Here is a 19,140-nt window from a genome sequence, read left to right on the forward strand (position 1 = left end):
AAAACTGACACAGCTAAAGATAAGCATTAAGCAATTATACATATACCTTATGTGCATGAATATACACATATGTGTTTATTGGCCTGCACAAGTTAAAAGAGCCTCTCCCCAAAAAAAGAGCATTTGGATAAGCAGGAGTTTACTAATTAGACACTTTATAGACTCTAGATCAGCCTTTCTCAAACTTTTTCACAAGGAGGCACCCTTGAAATAATTTTCCGGTCTCAGGGAACTCCTGCTAATAATTACTAAATCCACAGCTCACTGTGTGATGATCAGTAGGAAGAATGATCCCTACAATTGTGATATTTTGGGAAGAATTACCTCCTTACAGATAGCTAAAAAAGATCACTGGTGTCAGTGGGAACCTATCTGAGAAGCAGAAATTTCTCATTGTTTAAGGAACCCCTAGCAACCTCTAAACAAACCCCAGGATTTAATTGAACCCTACAGCCTAGAAAAAAGCTGCTATTGATGAATGGTAGAATGTAATAGTAAATTCAGTGTGATCACAATCATTTTTAACTATAATCTGCAGTGTCCAGGAGCTCTCAACTTTACTAAAATGAGCGGCCCTGCTAACCAACAATCAGGCACAAGCAGGATTTGGGTAGACCAAGGCCAATGAGCAGAAACCTTGGTCTTGAATTCTAATCTATACAGAGCACCCCAGGTTTTAGGGTCCCAGGCCATGGAAGCAGATAAAGTGTGCAAGCATTTCAGACACACCCACATTCAGTTTGGTTTTAAACACAAGATGCAAAAAAATTGGATTTTTGACTTACCGTAAAATCAATTTCTCTGGTGTTCACTGATGGACACAGCTCCTGATTGGGTTATATTGCCACCTACAGGAGTAGGACACTAGGCAGGAAAAAATTCTGGCTACGCCTATGGGCAGTCCCAAGGGGTATACTCCCCCTCTCTGCTATAGGTACTCAGTTTTGTTACAAGCAGTGTCAGAAGAATTAAAACTCCACAGAGGGGTGGTGGCTGTGTCCGTCAATAAACATTAGGGAAATGGATTTTACCGTAAGTCAAAAATCCCATTTTCTCTTTCGTTCATTGACTAACACAGCGCCTGATCTTCTTAACCATTGGGACATCCAAAAGCAGTGTTAAACATGAGGGAGGTAACAGTGAAAAAGAAACTTCCAACACTAACTATAGCCACCCAGGTAAACAGGAGCTCAACCAAAACAACTGGAGCTCACTTGAAAAAAAAAACAATACACCCTCAAAAAGGACATAAAAAGCACAAAAATGTATACCAATGGGGGTACAGCCCCACAGAGGTATAAGACAGAGGTTAATGATATGGCAAGTTAAACAGGTACATGATATGGCAAGTTCAACACCCACATGCAAGTCTGGAATTGCAGTCTGAGTTTGTCCAGAGGAAGGAGCACTCTGGCTAAGGAAAGGGCCAGAGTCAGACCCAGATAGCCAAGCTTTGTGGATGGAACCAGAGCAGACTGCTGAAAACTCAGAATCCAGCCAAACTCCCTCAAGCTAGTATGGTGATTTCCACGTTTTCCACCAGAGCAGTAGGAGACTCCGCTCGCAGAAGGAGGTCGTCCAAGTAGCCCAGTACCGCAACCCCCCATTGGCGTAACAATGCTAGCATCGGGGCCAACACTTTCGTAAAGACTGGCGAAGTAGAGGCAAGACCATAGGGTAACGCCACAAACTGATAATGCTCCTCTCCCACGGCAAAGCAGAGGAAGTGCCGGAGACCAACACATATTGGAATGTGAAGGTAAGCGTCCTTGATGTCGATGAAGGGAAGAAAAGCTCCCTGATGCAGGGAAGCCACCACTGTGCGAATGGACTCCATTCTGAACTTCTGCACCCACACAAAGAAGTTCAGCGCCTTGAGGTCCAGAATTGGAGGCACCTTGCCTTCCTTCCTGGGGACTGTAAACAGCTTTGAGTAAAACCCCTGGAAATGTTTTGTAGTCGTTTTAAAGTAAAAGGTCTTGCAATGCCCCAAAAAGAGCCTGTAAGTGGACTGGGGACAGTTGCACATTGGAAGGAAGAACCTTACCGGAGGGTAAGAACGAAAATCGATCTTGTAGCAGGACTGAATGACCTTGTGGATCCACTCGTCTTGTACCAGGGGAATCCACGGGTCTGGGAAGCAATAAAGGCGTCCCCCACACCCCAGATACGGGTGAAGGCGCACCTTCATGTTGAAAGGGCCTTGCCCGGGGGTCTGGAGAAGCCCGCTCTTGACTTGCCAGACCAAGTTCGCTTGGATCCTCCAGAGGAGGCCCCAAAGGGCTTCGATCTCTTGTCAGTCGACCTTGGGGGACGAAAAAACTTCTTATAAGCTGAGAAGGAGGGCCCACGACTACGACAAAGGTCCATGCCCTTAGTAGCCTGTGGAAGAAAGGTACTCTTTCCCCCTGTGAGACCTTTAATGATGTCATGCAGGGTAGCACCAAACAGGGGATCTCCTTGAAAGGGAAGATTAGTCAAGGCCTTTTTAGAAGTCTAGTCCACAGACCAGCATTTGAGCAGAAGGACCACTGCTGAAACAGAGAGCCGAGCCACTAGGGGAGCCGCATCCAAAGAGGCATTACAGATAAACTGCAGCCCCAGGTGGTCCGCCAGCTCAGCAAAGGCAGAGGGGAGCTACTCCCCCTCCAGGTCACGGTGCAAAAGCCTAGCCCATTTAGTCAGAGTCTGTGACACCAGAGCAATGGTGATTATAGGCCTCAGTGCTGAACCAGTCAGGGTGTACATATTGCAGGCCACCTTCCTGTCAGCCGGATCCTTAAAGGTCGGGGACATCATTTAGCGCCACCAAACGTAAAATATCCTGGATCATGGCTCAGGAAAAAATAGTTGCGATCCTGCAGTATAAAGTTTCCAAATTTGAAATGGGAACCGTGGGCTAGACTAAATCAAATATCGATTTCATAGCTGGATTTCCCAAAACTCAATGTTCCCACGGTGATCCTATCCTTTTTCCCCTCCTCCCTCTCTCTTTCCCCTTCTCTCCATCTTCACTCTCCTTACCCCCTCTACCCCTCCTATGCCACCTTCCCAACTATGCTCCCACAGGGCTGTTTCCTCTTTCCACAACTGTGCATCTTATCACGCTCTCTCTCTTGACCCCAGTAAAGAACATGGGTTTCCTCACTATGGAGGAACTCCTATATGCTATCTAATTAGTTGCTCGTCCTGGATCCCCAATGTTTCGCAACCTCTGTCGGGTGCTGGGGACCAGGCACATCAACTGGGTTTATGACACTCTCAGGGGTCAGCGACTTGAGCTGTTTTTATTTTCGTTTTTTAGAATTAATTTGAACCTGCATAATTGCTTATTGAGTCATTTTTCAATTTTTTTTTTTTTTTATTATTTTTACTTTTTTGGTATACACGATACTTTAGTTCTAGTGATGTGTCACGATTCCAAAGCGGGGAGAAGGTTCCTCACTTTTTCGATACCGGCTTTACCTGGTCTGTTGTTGATATGGCTATCTGTTACGTGCCCCGCACTACATATCATGCACAAATTGTTATTTCTCATGCAGTGAGGTAATGTAGCTGTTTCACTACTGCTGCGTCACTTGTTATTTTTATATTGTACTACCTTTTTTCTCAATAAAAATTTATTGAAAACTAAAGGTCGGGGACATTTCAATCAGAATCATGGTTGCCTTGTTTAATCTGGAAACCAGAGGGTCCCCCACCAGGGTCTCAATATTCGTGATTATATCATCTGGGTCGAAGGAGATCCCATCATCATCAGCTGCTTGATAATCATATAAAGCAATAGATGGGAGTCCAAGGTCACTGTCATACTCCGCGCGTATGTGTTCTCCACATCTTGATAATCTGCTGAATCATAAACTGCTTCGGTTTCTGGCGCCTCTTCTTTAGAAGGCTCAGCTTCCTGGTAATCTAACTCTCCAGCATATACCGGTTCAGGTTTAGGTCTGGCTTTTGGTTGTTTTTTCTGATATAATGGGGCAGCGTCCTTATATACAGGACTTGCTCGAGCCTTTTCAATTATTTCTCTGATTCTGGGGGAAGATGGAAGAGAAGCAGGTTTGGATTTTTCTTCAGGAGGGACTTCTCATAGGGGTATCACCCAGGAAATCACTTAGGGACCCCAAAGGGACGCCTCGGTCATCCCACTCTTTAGTGACAATTTTGGTAAAATAGGAGAGGAAAGGGAACACCTTTGCTACTCCGTATGGCTTTTGAGTGCCAAAGGGAACCTGCGCCTCCGTCGCAGCTGTAGCGGAATGTGAGGAATCATCCTCACTATCTGAAGATCCAGGGCACGTGATCACAGACCCAGCAGGGTGACACATATCCATGGTGGGTGAATCAGATTCAGGACCTGATAAGGCAGGGGATGGCAGGGGGCACATTTTGCTAGCCGATCGCCCAAAAGCCACCTTCACCTGGGACACAAAGGACTCCAGGACCGCCGTCAATCCATTGATGGATGGTGAGGGCCCTGCAGCCTCAGAGAGGGGATCAGGTGGGAAGTTGTGCTTCAAAGACTCCAGGAGTCACAAGAGGGACACCACCAAAAGGTGTAAAAATACTGCTAAGGGACAACCCCCACCGCTCTGACAGCACCCCCCCTGGTCGCCAGTAACAGTACCCAATTGATCCTGAGCAAAGAGGGAGAGGACCCCACCAAACTCAACAGCCAGCAGAAACCAGGCACGCCAGCCACCAGGAAAATCTGCACTGCACGTGCCGTGATCAGGAAATGAAAAGATCCAGAAGTCAGCACCAGGGGATGAGGAGGGGCTCCCATCGCCAAAATTGCCACCCAGAGGGCTCCACTGTCATGGCCGTCGCTATTTTCAATGGCAAACCACCGCAAAATGGCAGCCGGACTACACAAATATGGCTGCTGTGCAATGAGCACACATTCTTCAAGAAAATGGCGGCCCGACGTGGCCCCCACGAGGCTCCCAGGGACCCAAGAGGGATCCCAAGGCCTCAGAAAATGGCACAGGCAGGGAGCGGGGGCCCTGTGAGGAGCCCCCACCAAGTACAGTCGCCCCCCCACAGCTGATTGCCTGGACTCTGGCGAAACACCCCACCGCCCCTATCGCCAGCACAGCACCCTGACCCACCCTGGGTGGTGGACCAGACCACTCCACAGCCCCAGCATCAGTAAAGGGGGGGTGGATGGGGGGAGATATGGCCCACAGAGACCAATAGACCAATGAGGGGGTGCCTAACGGGAAGGAGAGGAACCCAGGGGTCCGATCATCTCATGGTGGGGCCCAGGGCCACCCCTAAAACCCTCCAGGGGGAGGGGGGACAGATACTTTCCATACCAGGAACCAGACAAGCACCGCTCCAGACAGAACCTCCTCTCCATTGAAATAGGGGAGCTGTCTGCCAGGAGGAACGCAGCGACTCGGGCCGAGACCCAGTTCATATGCGACCTCGCGAGGTGTTCAACTCGCAGGCCAGCCCCTGTCTAGTGGGGCTATGTCGTAGCCGATCTAGCGTGGAGCTGAGGTCTGCGCGTACTTGCTGGCAAAACTGGGGTGACCACTGGATCTAGATTATTCAGCCCATCACCCTGTCCGGCAGTTGATTGTAGATCTCACAAAAAAAACAGGAGAAATAAATCTTTCTAAAAAGAAAACTTTGCCAGGACCAGAGATCTCAGCAAGGAACTAGGTCCTTACTCCTGACTAGGCAGAAAAAAACTGAGTACCTATAGCAGAGAGAGGGAGTATACCCCCTAGGACTGCCCATAGACGTAGCCAGACTTTTTTCTGCCCAGTGTCCTACTTCTGTAGGGAGCAGTATAACCCAATGGTTAGGAAGATTAGGAGCTGTGTCCATCAATGAACGAAAGAGAAATCACAATTTTTCCAAAGGTGTATGCTTGCACATGCATACATGATAATTTGTGAGAATTACTCTTTGAACGTCATGTTTTTGCATGACATGCATAGGCATTGTACTTTGATGATCCTAAAGGCTGTGACACCATTCACAGTGATCAACACAAAAACAGTCAATGTTTTTCAAATCACCTGGTCACTTTGTAACAGTTACTAACACTCTCTCTACTTCTGGGTTGTAATGGAGGTAGAGATATTCATACTGCACCATAATCTGACTGTAAGTTAAGGCCAAACTTTGTGTTGCATAACTGTCAAACTCCAAACGTCAGTTTAATAATAGTCTGGAACATCACAAGGTACTTTTTCAGTTCAGGTTAGTTTATCTGATACATTTGGGACAGTAAATACATTTATTGTATGATCCTTACATTGGCTGTCAGCTTCTTCAATCGGCTAATCTTCTTATCTTTGGTTATATCCAGAAAGAATAGGGAATCAGACCTAATTTTCCCACTCAATAAGCACATTTTATCATAAATGAATAGACCAAGTTTATCTATTGTGACAGATTCGTCTTTGTTATTGAATGAGCACCTTGATTCCAAGCACAATGATCATCTTTTGACCTTGGTCATGTTAAAAAAAAGTTCACTACAATGTACTAAATAAAAAAATAGTATTTACTTAGAAAACAACAGATTATTTTGATTAGTTACTGTATATATAATCTGTAAAGAAAAAACCTTGCTTGTAGTTTTTATGTGAAAAAAAGCTGCCGCACCAAAATTATCTGAGCAAAAACATCCAATTTATTAAAATTGCACTTACATGAGCCATGACTGTGATGTCATCACGCACACCGATGTTGGGCAGTGTCGGATTCTGTATACATGCTGTTGGGTTTTTTTGTTTTGTAAGCTTGTGTAAGTGCAATTTTAATAAATTGGATGTTCAGTTTTAATTACTACCCTATGGGATTCATCCTTTCTTCCTTATATCCCCATTGAGAGTGTTATTTTAAGATTACTGTGCAATCATGGAGATGAAAGTGGTTATAGCAGCAAGACAGGTGCACGGTGATCTCTTTGTGAGATCCTTCTATCTCGTAAGAAGTGTTTCACACCAGTGGGATGTGCCTTGGAGCAATTTTTGTTTTCCATAATAATAACTCTTCACTGGATGTTTAATATGGAGTAATCATAGGATTATTCACCTGTGGGACATTTTTGTTCACTCTATGTGTTTAAATACATGAAATATGGTCATTTAAGCATTTATTGATTGTATATATTTGTTTTTTTTGTACAGCTTTTTACGTTTATTTAATATATGACGATTCAATTCCTTTTAAAGGTGCAGCGCACCGTTTTTTTGAGTATATATAATCTAAAAACAACACTACATCAAACATATCAACCTATTTGGACAGCTGTCTTTTTCATTTAGGAGATGTTACTATTCTTATGATAGACTAAATAATCCTTTAATTAGCATGTTAGCTCACTTAGCAGCTTCAATGATCAACATTAAAGAAACAATTGTATCTGATCAGCAGCTTATTACAAGCAGTGGCGAGACACTGTGTGCCATGGAGCAGGCTGAGAGACACACTCTACAATTGTAAAACAAGAGGCTGGGAGGGATTTGGAGTTACCGGGAAACAGAATAGCTTTGTTTTCAATTGCTAGGCCAGCATTGTAATAAGAAGTGTAGGAAAACACATATCATATAAACCAAAAAAAATTGTTAAGATTTAAGTAGGGGGTAATTGAATAGCTCTGCATGAATACAACATAACTAAAAATAGTCATAATCAGGTAAAATTTCCTTCTGATACAGCAAATATGGCAATTTTCGATTTTACAACTGAATGCTAGGCATATAAACTACATATGCAGCACTACAGTATACCTACTTTCCTTTTTCAGCTGCCTGCACAGTGAAAGGATTGTTCTAGAAACTTGTTGAATACAATTTACTAAAACAATTACAGTTTTCTCAAGCTAGTCAGTTTTTTTCTCCTTTTTCTCTTTTAGCCAGTAGGCTGAGCGAAAGTCAATTAAACAATCAACTTCTGTCAAGCAAGGAGGCTTACACTGATTAAAATTCGGTAGGTTCTTGCTGGATCGGCCAAACTTTGATCAGTGTATTGGCAGATTAAGACCATCCAACAGAAGAAATATTCCATCACACTGCAAGCAGTATAGAAGCAAAGCTCTGCTACAGATCTGCCAGTACTAAAAAGAAGGAGACAGCAGATACTTCTTCAACACTTACGGGGAGATTTACTAAAACTGGAACACTCAGACTCTGGCGCAGCAGCGCATAGTAACCAATCAGGTAATGTTTTCACTATGTTTGAGGGTCTTTATCTGCCAATACACTGATCAAAATTTGGCTGGTCCAGCAAGAACGGTCTGAATTTCGATAAGTGTCTAAGCCTAAAGCCCCGTACACAGCAACGATTATCGGCCGACCGATCGTCCGTCTTTTGTCCAGAGTGGTGTTTTGTTGGTTGGAATGTGCCTAGACTGCACACGAATTTTCTCGCCTGACAAAATTCTACTTCAGAAGTGATGTCATGTGCTGGTTTGCTTTCTTCTCTGAGCATGCCCAGACTTGCTCATTAGATTTTTCCCTGTTGAAATCTGTACTGACTGACGGAAAATCGGCCATGTTTTGACGGCGGACAAAAATTTTATAGCCTGCACACCAGATTTTTTTCGGCCGAAAAGTCGGAGTCGGTTGTCGGAAGCATCATACTAACAAGCCGAAAATCGGCAGATCGGTCGTCGGACGAAAATTCCCTGCCGATTTTCGACGCGTGTGTACGAGGCTTTAGTTTCCACTAGCTCATGTGAAAGACAAGACAGCTGTCATCTGAAAAGGAAAACAGGTAACAACCATACAAATTCTTTTGGTTATTTTTGTTGTTGGATTGCTTATTGTATAGCAAAATAGGATGGGAATATAGCGAGGTTGTCAAAACTTAGTTCAAAATATATATAATGTTCATGGAAAAATTGTCATAAGATCATTAGATTGCACACTACTTACAAAATTACTACTTATTTTGCTCACTACTTACAAAATATTCCAGCCAGTCTCAACCAAGTTTCCATGGAACTCTAGGGGTCCTTCAGAGGTTGCTAGGGGTTACTTGACCTGTGACTGATTGACCTTTCAGCTGATGGTGCCTACTATATGTAGTTTTGGGAGCCAACACCAGTTAGCAGAGCCAGCAGCTTTACACAATGATCTTTTTAGATGTCTGTAGGAGTGCCAATCTGAGCACCACTGTAAGGGGGGCATTCTTCCCACAGGACACAACTGCAATTTTGGGTAAAAAAGATTAAAAGATTGCTATATACAGGTAGTGACATTTATGTAAAATGTTAAGGGTCCTTTCACGCGGGGCGCACTCAGCCTGCAATTTGCTGAGCAGGCGGGTGAAAGGACCTTGTCTGCTCTCCTCTATGGGCAGTTGGATGTAAATGGACTGCTTGTCCATTTACACCCAACTGCCATCTAAACCCATCTGATCCGCTGGAAGAGAGGCGAACAGATTTAGCGGATAAGATGTTGACAGGTGTAAATGGACACATGTCCGTTTACACCTGCCGCTCCATAGAAAAGAATGGAGGCTCTGATCAGGTCTGCCTGAAAAATAATAAATAAATCTGGATTTTGACTCAACCTGAAGTGCTGCCAATTCCTTTTCCTTTATCAAGTTTTCACGGAGGCGAGCCGGGGCATGCACCTCTGTGAGTCATCAGGCAATTACACCACCTTGAGCAGTGAGTCCTTGTCTGTTCAACTGCCTGAAAAATGGACAGGTGGACCCGAACGGAACGTTCATGTGAAAGGGGCCTAACATCTCTCATGTGTCACAATTGGCATTATAGAGTAGACTAGAGCAATAGTCTACACAGAACTGTTTACTGTAAGGAAGTGACGGGTACATAAATATTCAAACTTGCATTAGGTTAGTTTATGATAATTAAAAATACAAGCTGACACAGATAATGGGAAAAATTATTATTTTTTTTTTTGCTATTTTTTTCTTCAAAAATGATTTAGATTCTGTACATTTACAGAATGTCTATAAAATCTGTTTGGTTATTGATCCTACTGTAGGTCTTGGTAATAGTGCACACAGATGTGCAAAGTTGTTTATTCTAATGACTGACAGAGTTGAGAAACATGTACAATAAGAAATGTTTTTTAATGGGTAAAGGATAAAACCTCTATTAAATGCTGCATATCCAAGGACTATGCCAAAATACACATGTGATGAGCTGTGTGAGAAGAGCAAATACAGGCAGAATAATATTTGCAGTATGGACAGTTGGCTGCAAACTAATTGCCCTATGCCTGCACTAGTGATGTGAATATGATGGCAATACAGCTTCTATTCGCTATGCGAACACTTACTGTACTTCTTTAGAAAATCGTTGTTAATGAGTAAATAGGCAATCACCTAAAAGGGCCACAAGCTTTTCTATAATGATGAATATAATACTAAAGAATGTTCAACATGCCAAACATAATCTTTTTAAGAATTTAGAAGCAATAAATGAGAAATGGCCACTTTATATTATTATAGTTCTCAAAGGTAACATCACGGGCTTCATTATAATGTAATTATATAGAGAAGGGAGAGTCTGGCTAGCTTTTAGGAAACCTGAACATAAGATTAAAGAGTTGAGATCTATACAATTAAAGGGCACTATTATTGAACTGGACACTTGAATGCACACTGGCATATGACCAAGCACAGATAAAACAACCTTGTGCTGGACCATTATCTATGGGCTAAACTATTGTGATCTTGGATATATAGGGAACCAAAACAATTAACAAATGATACAACAGCTAAGGAAAATAAATGAGTCTTTCATAAGCATTGGTTGGTTGTGTACAACATCTAATCCTGCAATTCACAACTTTGTGTGAGATCTTTGTGGACACAGAATATATACTGTATAATGCTGTATTAAAGCGGAGTTTCACCCAAAAGTGTAACTTCCGCTTTAAATACTCCTGACCCCAAGATATGCCACATTTGGCATGTCACTTTTTTTTTGGGGGGGGGGGGGGGGCGGGTGTCTAGATTCTCCTCTCCCCCTCTCTCCCTGCAATCTTCTGGGACACGTGACAGGTTCCAGAAGATTGCCCGGCCATTCACAACGCGCAGCGCAACTCGCGCCTTGCACAGTGCGCACCCAGCTGTGAAGCTGCAAGCTGTCACAGCCGGGTGCCCACACTAGAGATGCCGGCGCAGCTGAGAGGAGAAGGAGAGGAGCGAGGCTTCGGGCGGCCGCATTGCTGTATCCTGGGACAGGTGAGTGTGTGTTCATTAAAAGTCAGCAGCTACACTTTTTGTAGCTGCTGACTTTTAATAAACTCAAAAATTAGTGGAACCCCACTTTAAGGTGTTGCCTGTGCCAAAACCTTTTGTAGCCAAGCAGAATCCATTCTGTACTGGTGTGTTGGTTTGCTTTGGGCAGAGCGAACTCCTATTGATTGATATGAAATATTGTACTTAAAGCAATTGTAAAGTCTCATTTTTTTTTCCTATCAAAATAACAAACATGTTATACTTACCTCCTCTTTGGAGTTGGTTTTGCACAAAGCAGCCCCAATCCTCCTCTTCTTGGGTCCCTCTTCTGTGCTCCTGGCCCCTCCTTCCTGTTCAGTGCCCCCACAGCAAGCAGCTTGCTATGGGGGCACCCAAGCCGAGTCACAGCTCTCTGTGTTCATTCAGACATGGAGCCCTGACCCGGCCCCGCCCCCCTCTCTCTCCTGATTGGCTAGCTGACTTTGATTGACAGGCGGGAGAATCTCAGACAGCTGAGATGGTCGTGGATGTCGCTGTACAGAGAGGGACCTCAGGTAAATATTAAGGGGGCTGAGGGGGGCTGCTGTACACAGAAGGCTTTTTATCTTAACGCATAGATTGCATTAGGATAAAAAAAAAACTTCTGACTTTACAACCCCTTTAAAAATGACCAAACATATTAATATTTCTATTGTTCAGCAAATGTGTGCAAACAGAACCCTCCATTTTTCACGTAAACTGTTAGACAGAGCCAAATTGGTTGTTTTTCAGGTTGGTCAGTAAGAGTGCTGGGAAATATTTTGTTTGTTTGTGATATGCATTGCCCTTCCATGTGAATTGGGTGCAGGGACGCACTGGATGCCTTCGCTAGCATTGTGTCCCTCTAGGCATACCTGCCCTTAATCTATCTATTCTCATATATGCTCCTACTCTGGAGGCTCTGGAAATGTAGAATTAGGACCTGAGTATATCCAAAGGTCCCGTGGTGTGGGAACTGCGGCTTACACATATTTTTGCAAATGTGTGCAAATAAAACTCTCTGTTTTTAACATAAACTGTTAGACAGGGTCAATTCGGTTGTTTTGCAGGCTGGCTGGTAAATGTGCTGGAAAATCTTTTTGCTTGTTTGTGATATGCATTGCCCTTCTATGTGCACCTTACTGTAAAGGCCAGTTATAGGCGTGGTGGTTGCCACTTTTTTGTACCCACTTATGTATTACCTGTCCCTTAAGAGAGGAAAAATCTAATCAAGAAACCATTATTTTCACCACGCCCATGCATGTCGGCTAGCTGCCATGTTGGACAATAGATGCAGTGAAGTAAACAAGGATGAAAAAAAAACTGTACTTTGCTGAGATTACACGTATAAGGCCGCTTTCACATCAGCAGAACAATCGGGTCCCCCTGTTTCTCTTTTCAGGCGGACCCGATCAGACCACCCATTGGTCTTTATGCAGCAGTGGATGTTGCCGGCATCCGATACGGTCTGCTACAAACAGAAGTATGGGGATCTGTTCCCCATCCGTCCGGCGGATCGGATGACAACCAGATGGAAACGGACAGGCAGTCTGTTTCCAGCCGATCACCCCACAGAGAACAGCAGGCTGTGTCAGTGTCTGCTCCACTCTGTCATCCACCTGCGCAGCAGGGACCAACAGAGAGATTCCCAGCTGAGCAGGCAGATCAGTCTGACAGATTCCGCTCCATCTGCAAGGGGCCTTAGTCACTAAAAATCTGTATTCGTTTGCATCATTTTGTTTTTAGCTTAAACAAAGGGCTTGTACTGAAAGAAGAAAACAGAAAAACCAACCACTTCTAAAATGAAAGAATAATATGAGAGCTGCCACTGCTGATATCCTTTTGAAAATACTAGTTTCCTGACTGTCATCGTGAGCTTCTGGCTGTGTAACTTTCTGTCACTGAGCAGGAACAACTATGCATATCAGGAAAGTCAGAGTAAAGTCCTCATCTTCATACTTTTTTTTTGGTAAGTCCTTTGAAATACTGAAGAGAGTCAACATGGCATTCAAGCAATTAGCATTTATGTAATGAGAAATAAGTAATGAAAGCCTAAGTGTTTCTATCTGGAAAAGTTTTCATTAAACCAAGAAGCTGAGCTCCTTATTGTGACTGAAAAAGATATACATGGTGATGCAATATCATTTTCAGGGGACTTAAAACATAATTTTACCCAAAGAGGAAGTTCCGCCCTCCCTTCTCCTTGCTCCTCGCCCATATTCAGGATAATTTTTTTTTTTTTGGGATGGGGGGGGCACCCGCTCCCTCTTCCAGTCGGATCACCTCAGTGGATCCTTCGGAAGTTTTCCTCCCCCCACTCCCTGCCTGCAACCTTCTGGGACATGTCACGTCAAATATGATGTCAGATAGAAAGTATTGGGAACGCCTGCCTTTACACGCACATAAACTTTAATGGCACCCCAGTCTTAGACCGTAGGGTTCAATATTGAGTTGGCTCACCCTTTGAAGCTATGACAACTTCAACTCTTCTGGGAAGGCTGTCCACAAGGTTTAGGAGTGTGTCTATGGAAATGTTTGAGCATTTTTCCAGAAGCACATTTGTGAGGTCAGGCACTGATGTTGGACAAGAAGACCTGGCTTGCAGTCTGCGCTCTAATTCCTCCTAAAGGTGTTTTATCGGGTTGAGGTCAGGACTCTGTGCAGACCAGTCATTTCCTCCACCTCAATCTCATTCATCCATGTCTTTCTGAACCTTGTGCTGGTAATATAACCCAACCCAATACTTTTGGTAATATAGTGTATCCCTGGTCACCTGCTCCACTGAACGCAACTCAGACCACTCATGTGCAACAAAGTCCACCGGGAAACCAAAACTTCTTGGCGTGTCCATTTCCTGGATCCTCCACAGCTCTCAATGCAAGCAGGAAGAATCAGTGAGAGCTGAGGGGGACCCTACAGATTGACACGCCTGAAGTGTTGGTTTCCTTGCAGACTTCAGGTCCTTTCACTAGGAATGGAGCAGCATTCAATGGTATGGGCAGCAGGAAAGGTATATGTACTCTTCTTTTGAAGGGTATGTTTTCCTAGTGATTTTTACCTATGTGACAGAGTCACTTTAATATTGTCTGCAACCTACTTATAGATGTCAAGGTAATAATGGGCTTGATGGAATTACATTAACCACTTACCGACCGCCCGCCCGCCCGCCGTCGATTTATGTCGGTCCTTTGGTGCTAAATATTGGGGTTATGGCAGCTATCTGCTGCCATAACCCCGGTATTTTTGAAAACAGCGATCGGCTTCCAGGTAAGGGTGGTCCCAGCGGCGGATTCGCACTTACGGTGCAGCAGAAAAGGTACCCCCTCTCCCGCCGCGTCCCGGTCCTTTTCCCCGCTTACCGGACCCGCCGGCAGCGGGGAAAACGATCCGGGCCCAAATCCTCTTAGACAGAAAGTCGAGTAAGGGCAAGATGGCCCTCACTCGACTCTATGGTCTTGGAGGACCGGAGCGACGTCAAACGTCATTGCCTAGCAACCGATTTATAGAGCCAATTTTTTTAACCATTTTCTTTTTTCTTTTTTAGTGTACTTGTGAGGTCTTTTTGACCCCAGATCTCACAATAAAGAGGTCCTGTCATGCCTATTTCTGTTACAAGGAATGTTTACATTCCTTGTAATAGGAATAAAAATTATCATTTTTTTTTATTTAAACTGCGTAAAAATAAAAAATAATAAATAAAATAAATAGGACAAATTAAAGCGCCCTGTCCCCGTTAGCTCGCACGCAGAAGCAAATGCATACGGAGCCCCGCCCACATATGTAAACGGTGTTCAAACCACACATATGAGGTATTGCCGCGATCGTTAGAGCGAGAGCAATAATTTGAGCCCTAGACCTCCTCTGAAACTCTAAGCTGGTAACCTGTAGATATTTTTAAAATGTCGCCTATGGGATTTTTAAGCACCAAAGTTTGTCGCCATTCCGCGAGCGTGCGCAATTTTGAAGCATGACATGTTTCAATTTACTCGGCGTAACATTATCTTTCACATTATAAAAAAAAAAATTGGGCTAACTTTACTGTTTTCTTATTTTGTAATTCAAAAAAGTGATTTTTTTTCCAAAAAAAAGACCGCTGCGCAAATACGGTGTGATAAAAAATATTGCAACGATCTCCATTTTATTCTCTAGGGTCTCTGCTAAAAAAAAAAAAAAAAAAATATATATATATATATATATATATATATATATATATATATATATATATATATATATATATATAATGTTTGGGGGGTTCTAAGTGGTTTTCTAGCAAAAACAACTGATTTTAGCTTGTAAACACCAAGTGTCAAAAATAGGCTTGGTACTAAAGTGGTTAAAACAGAAATTGTTACAGTGATTACAGCATGTTTCCCAGCAATCATTTTTATAAACACAAAGTCAATACAAACGGAAGTCATGTTAGTTACTATAATTCGATTTTCAGTAATATGGTGGAAATATGAAATTCAGCTAACTGAAAGTTAAACATGAAATATATCCAGATGGTACTTGTGCCTGATTCAGTCAGGCCTTAGTACAGTAGAGGCATAAGGATAAGCATGGTATGATACAATCAAAGTGCTGCATCTACAACAGATCTAACATTACATGTGTTCAGGGTGAACCTGCTGTAAATTGCTTGCTAAAAACTACAGCTGGTCTTTACTAGTGTATTTTCAAAAAAATTATTTTACAAACATGAATAAGGAAATTTGTATGAAAAGTTTCAGTACATCCGATGACTTGACAAATTACATTCAAAAATACTTCCCGCCGCCGCCTCCTGACCCTTTAAACACTTGCTGACCGTAAAATATGTATATATAGTTGCGGTTTGCAAGTAGCTTACTGGGGGTTATGGCTGAATCTAGCACCTGGAACGCTTTAAGAAGTGGCAGGAGGAGACGTCCCCCCTCCCGCCGGTGTTTCCCAAAGTTACTGTTTTTACCGGTGCACCTGTGAAATGATCCAACGGTGCAGCCAGCTGGTCACAGAGGCAATAAAAGACTAGATCGTCTTTGAGCGTCTCTATGGCCCTGGAGGATTGGAGCAACGTCTTCTGGTTCAGGGTACAAGTAAACAATTTTTTTTTTTTTTTTATGCAAAAGATAAAAACATTTTTATTTTTTATTTTTTGCTTTTAAAGGTAAAGGAGGGATATGGGGTCTTTTTCACCTCAGATCTCTCCATAAAGAGGACCTGTCATCCTTATTTATTTCACAAGGGCTATTTAGATTCCTTGTAATAGGAATAAACGTGATCAAAAAAATAAAAAATAAAAAAGGGACACTGTAAAAATAAAAAGGTTTTAAGAGCTTCTAAATGCCGGGAGGCAGATGTGGGCATTCGGGTCATGTGACGACTGTGATTAGCTGTCACAGCGATCACATGAACAGAAAGCTCCCAATTGCAAGTATACATCGGGAGCTTTCTGGTCCCTACCAGTGACTGTGCTGGGAGCGCGCAGGGGTCACTTTCAGCACAGAAATGTGTTTACATAAGGCTCTATATATGCGGCCTCTCTGCATTTAAGCACACGCGCCGAGAGGCCGCATATATGCGCCACATCGGCGATAGGAGGTCCAATTTTTTTTTTTTTTTTTTGCTATTAACATTAGATATTGGAATGAATGGACTTTCCCAAAGAAAAACCACATACACTGTTAGAGATTTGTTCATTCAAGAAAAATATCCCATCCTGCTCGTTTGAATTTTCTTGTTACTACACTCGAAAATGAACGTTGATTCGATCACACTAACAATGAGGGAAATCAACTGAATTTTCTTAATAAAAAAAAATTTGAATTAAATTCTTCTAGTGTATGGCCAGCTTAATTGTATGGCATTACCTTTATTTTATAAACTGGCGGGCAATAGACTCACTGAGACCACAATGTATAAAGCTGGCCCCTCGGTGTACTCTCAGTGAAGAAATACTTTGATTGGCTACATATGAAATGGCAGCATCAGAAATGCAATGCATCTCGGCCAATACAGCATTTTGGCTGTACAGGCCGAAACGCATTGCATTTCTGATGCTGTGTCATTTTATATGTAGCCAATAAAGCCAATAAAAGTATTTCTTTATCGAGAGTACACCAAGTGGCCAGCTTTATACATTGTGGACTTATGCTTTAGGACAGGGACCCTCAAATTATGGCCCTGCAGCTCTTGTGGAATTACACATCCCATGAGGCATTGTAAAACTCTGACATTCACAGACATGACTAGGCATGATGGGAATTGTAGTTCCTGAAAAACTGGAGGGCCATAGTTTGAAGACCCCTGCTTTAACAGATAAACGCCCCGGCCTGAGTACCAGTCTTCACGTCTGAATCTTGAATATAGCAGATAAGCTAGGGTAAGATATTGGTCACATTTACTCACTGAGAGGCTTAAGGATGCTGGAGCCTTGGTCTGCGTCATCTGCGTTTTCAGTGTCAGATTTCTCAATATCAGAATAATTCTCTGATTTGTCTTTTTTGTCTTTTTGGCCAGTTCTACGTCTATGACGCCTTCTCCTCCTATAGCTCTTGGGAACATGGACTCCTATGTAGACAGTGTGGTGACCTAGGAGACAAATGCAGAATAATGTCAATACATGTCATCTTACTAGGTAATGCGTTTCAAGCATAAGTTAATTGCAGGCATTAGCACATCTATCAGCAACACAGAATAAATACTATCAGCAGGATGGAATAAATACAAATGGCACTACCCAACTACAAATAGAATCCACAACCATATATTATCCTACATTCACTTTAAACAATCAAATCAAAATGGCTATAATAGATTCTTCAGCTTCCTACTGATGCATTATTCTATATTTGTGTGAAGGATATACAGTATATATATATATATATATATATATATATATATATATATATATATATACGTATCTATACAGTATGTCACAAAAGTGAGTACACCCCTCACATTTTTGTAAATATTTTATTAAATCTTTTCATGTGACAACACTGAAAAAATGACACTTTGCTACAATGTGATGGACTGACCAAGCGTGTCTCCACTCTCCAGACCTAAACCCTATTGAGCAACTGTGGGACATCCTCAAACGGAAGGTGGAGGAGCGCAAGGTCTCTAACATCCACCAGCTCTGTGATGTAATCATGGAGGAGTGGAAGAGGACTCCAGTGGCAACCTCTGAAGCTCTGGTGAACTCCATGGAAAATAATGGTGGCCACAAAAAATATTGACACTTTGGGCCCAATTTGGACATTTTCACTTAGGGATGTACTCACTTTTGTTGCCAGCGGTTTATACATTAATGGCTGTGTGTTGAGTTATTTTGAGGGGACAGCAAATTTACACTGTTATACAAGCTGTACACTCACTACTTTAAATTGTAGCGCATATATATATACACATAACCCTCACAAAGACAAACATTGGGCTTTTCACTGTTTTTTACAATGCCATGTGCTACGCCTTAGGGAGATTCATTCCAATGAGGGAGTTACTATAACTGGTACACAAAGAATCCGGTGCAGCTGTGCAAAGTAAGCAATCAGCTTTTAATTTCAGCTTGTTCAATTATGTTTTGACAATAAAACCTTAAGAAAGAAAGGAGGTTGGGACTTTAATTGAGTTGCATATTTTGCAGTCAGTAATTGGTAGATATTAATAGGTACAATATTGGTTCATATGTGTACATGATTGGAACGTGATACAAAAATAAACAGTAATGTTAGAAAAACATTTTATTGTTAGAGTCTCATCAGCAATTATGTGTCCATGATTACAATAATTAATCTGAGTAGTAGACATATGCATCATAATACAACTAGATCATAACACACTAAAATAGTAGGAAAGGAATTAGGAGCTGATCATGTTAGAAAATCTCAAATCCTCATTTGTAGTGAGGTCTATCATAAACAACATTTAATATAAATGATCAAACAATAGAAACGC

General features: G+C 42.5%; 1 protein-coding gene across 4 annotated transcripts in view; it reads right to left on the reverse strand.

Moving 5' to 3' along the window:
* SLC4A4 (solute carrier family 4 member 4) overlaps positions 1 to 19,140 on the reverse strand; it is a 342,218-nt gene that overhangs the window by 188,217 nt on the left and 134,861 nt on the right. For all 4 annotated transcript variants that reach the window (XM_082243062.1, XM_082243061.1, XM_082243059.1 and 1 more), the window contains exon 3: positions 17,590 to 17,772. In XM_082243062.1, the coding sequence (XP_082099188.1) occupies positions 17,590 to 17,772 (183 nt within the window). The remainder of the gene's footprint in view (positions 1 to 17,589; positions 17,773 to 19,140) is intronic.

Source organism: Pelophylax lessonae (genome assembly GCF_965119305.1).
Source record: "Pelophylax lessonae genome assembly, chromosome: 1".
Taxonomy (NCBI): domain Eukaryota; kingdom Metazoa; phylum Chordata; class Amphibia; order Anura; family Ranidae; genus Pelophylax; species Pelophylax lessonae.